Source organism: Pygoscelis adeliae, unplaced genomic scaffold (genome assembly GCF_000699105.1).
Source record: "Pygoscelis adeliae isolate BGI_AS28 unplaced genomic scaffold, ASM69910v1 Scaffold153, whole genome shotgun sequence".
NCBI classification, from domain to species: domain Eukaryota; kingdom Metazoa; phylum Chordata; class Aves; order Sphenisciformes; family Spheniscidae; genus Pygoscelis; species Pygoscelis adeliae.
In genome coordinates, this window is record NW_008824408.1 from 5,089 (window position 1) to 5,740 (window position 652).

General features: G+C 50.2%; 1 protein-coding gene across 1 annotated transcript in view; it reads right to left on the reverse strand.

Annotated features, from left to right (window-relative positions):
• The window catches only part of UBAP2L (ubiquitin associated protein 2-like), a gene marked incomplete at its 3' end in the record, with an annotated part of 25,388 nt that overhangs the window by 3,127 nt on the left and 21,609 nt on the right, over positions 1-652 (reverse strand). Inside the window, exon 22 of the mRNA XM_009320473.1 lies at positions 610-652. This exon is cut by the window's right edge and continues 34 nt beyond it. Coding sequence (XP_009318748.1) covers positions 610-652 — 43 coding nt within the window. The remainder of the gene's footprint in view (positions 1-609) is intronic.

The following is a 652-nucleotide window of genomic DNA, read 5'->3' on the forward strand; positions in this document are numbered from 1 at the left end:
CAGGGGAGAAGTGGTGCTGGAAAAAGAGCGATCCACAAAGTGCAACAATTCCTAAAGCACGTGAAAGCTCAGCACAACCGCTGCCCACAGCGAATCAGCAGTGAGATTAAACGCACCTACAGAGGTCAGTGAGAGATCAGCCACCCACTGGGCATTTGGTTTGAACTTGACAGGGCCTAAACGCCCTGTTTTCTTTCTCCATGAGACTGTGACATATAAAAAAACCCCTTAATTTCTCCAGATTTTGTGTTTCTTTGTATTGTTACTCTAAGTGCTTGACAAGCACTGCTTAACCCCTGCCTCACCACGACCTGAAAAGCAGTTCCCCAGTTTTACGCCTCACAGATTCTTTCAGCCCCTCCTCGCTCCCCTTCCAACTGCCGCATCAACTCCTAAGTAGGAGTCCACATCTTCCTGGTAACATGCCTTGACACGACCAGATGATCAAGGGGAAGTCAAGAATTTAGCTGCTGAGAAACATGCTCCAGACCAGAGGCAGTGCAGGAGGCTGGTGCAGACATAGCTCCAGCAGACAACAGCACAGGAACCTAGTAAGCAGCAGCACGAACACCCGATGGGATATGCGGTCAGAGCAGTCTTTTTCCCTACCAGAGTACGGGTTGCTGCTCAGGCTGCCATCTCTTCCAGTCAG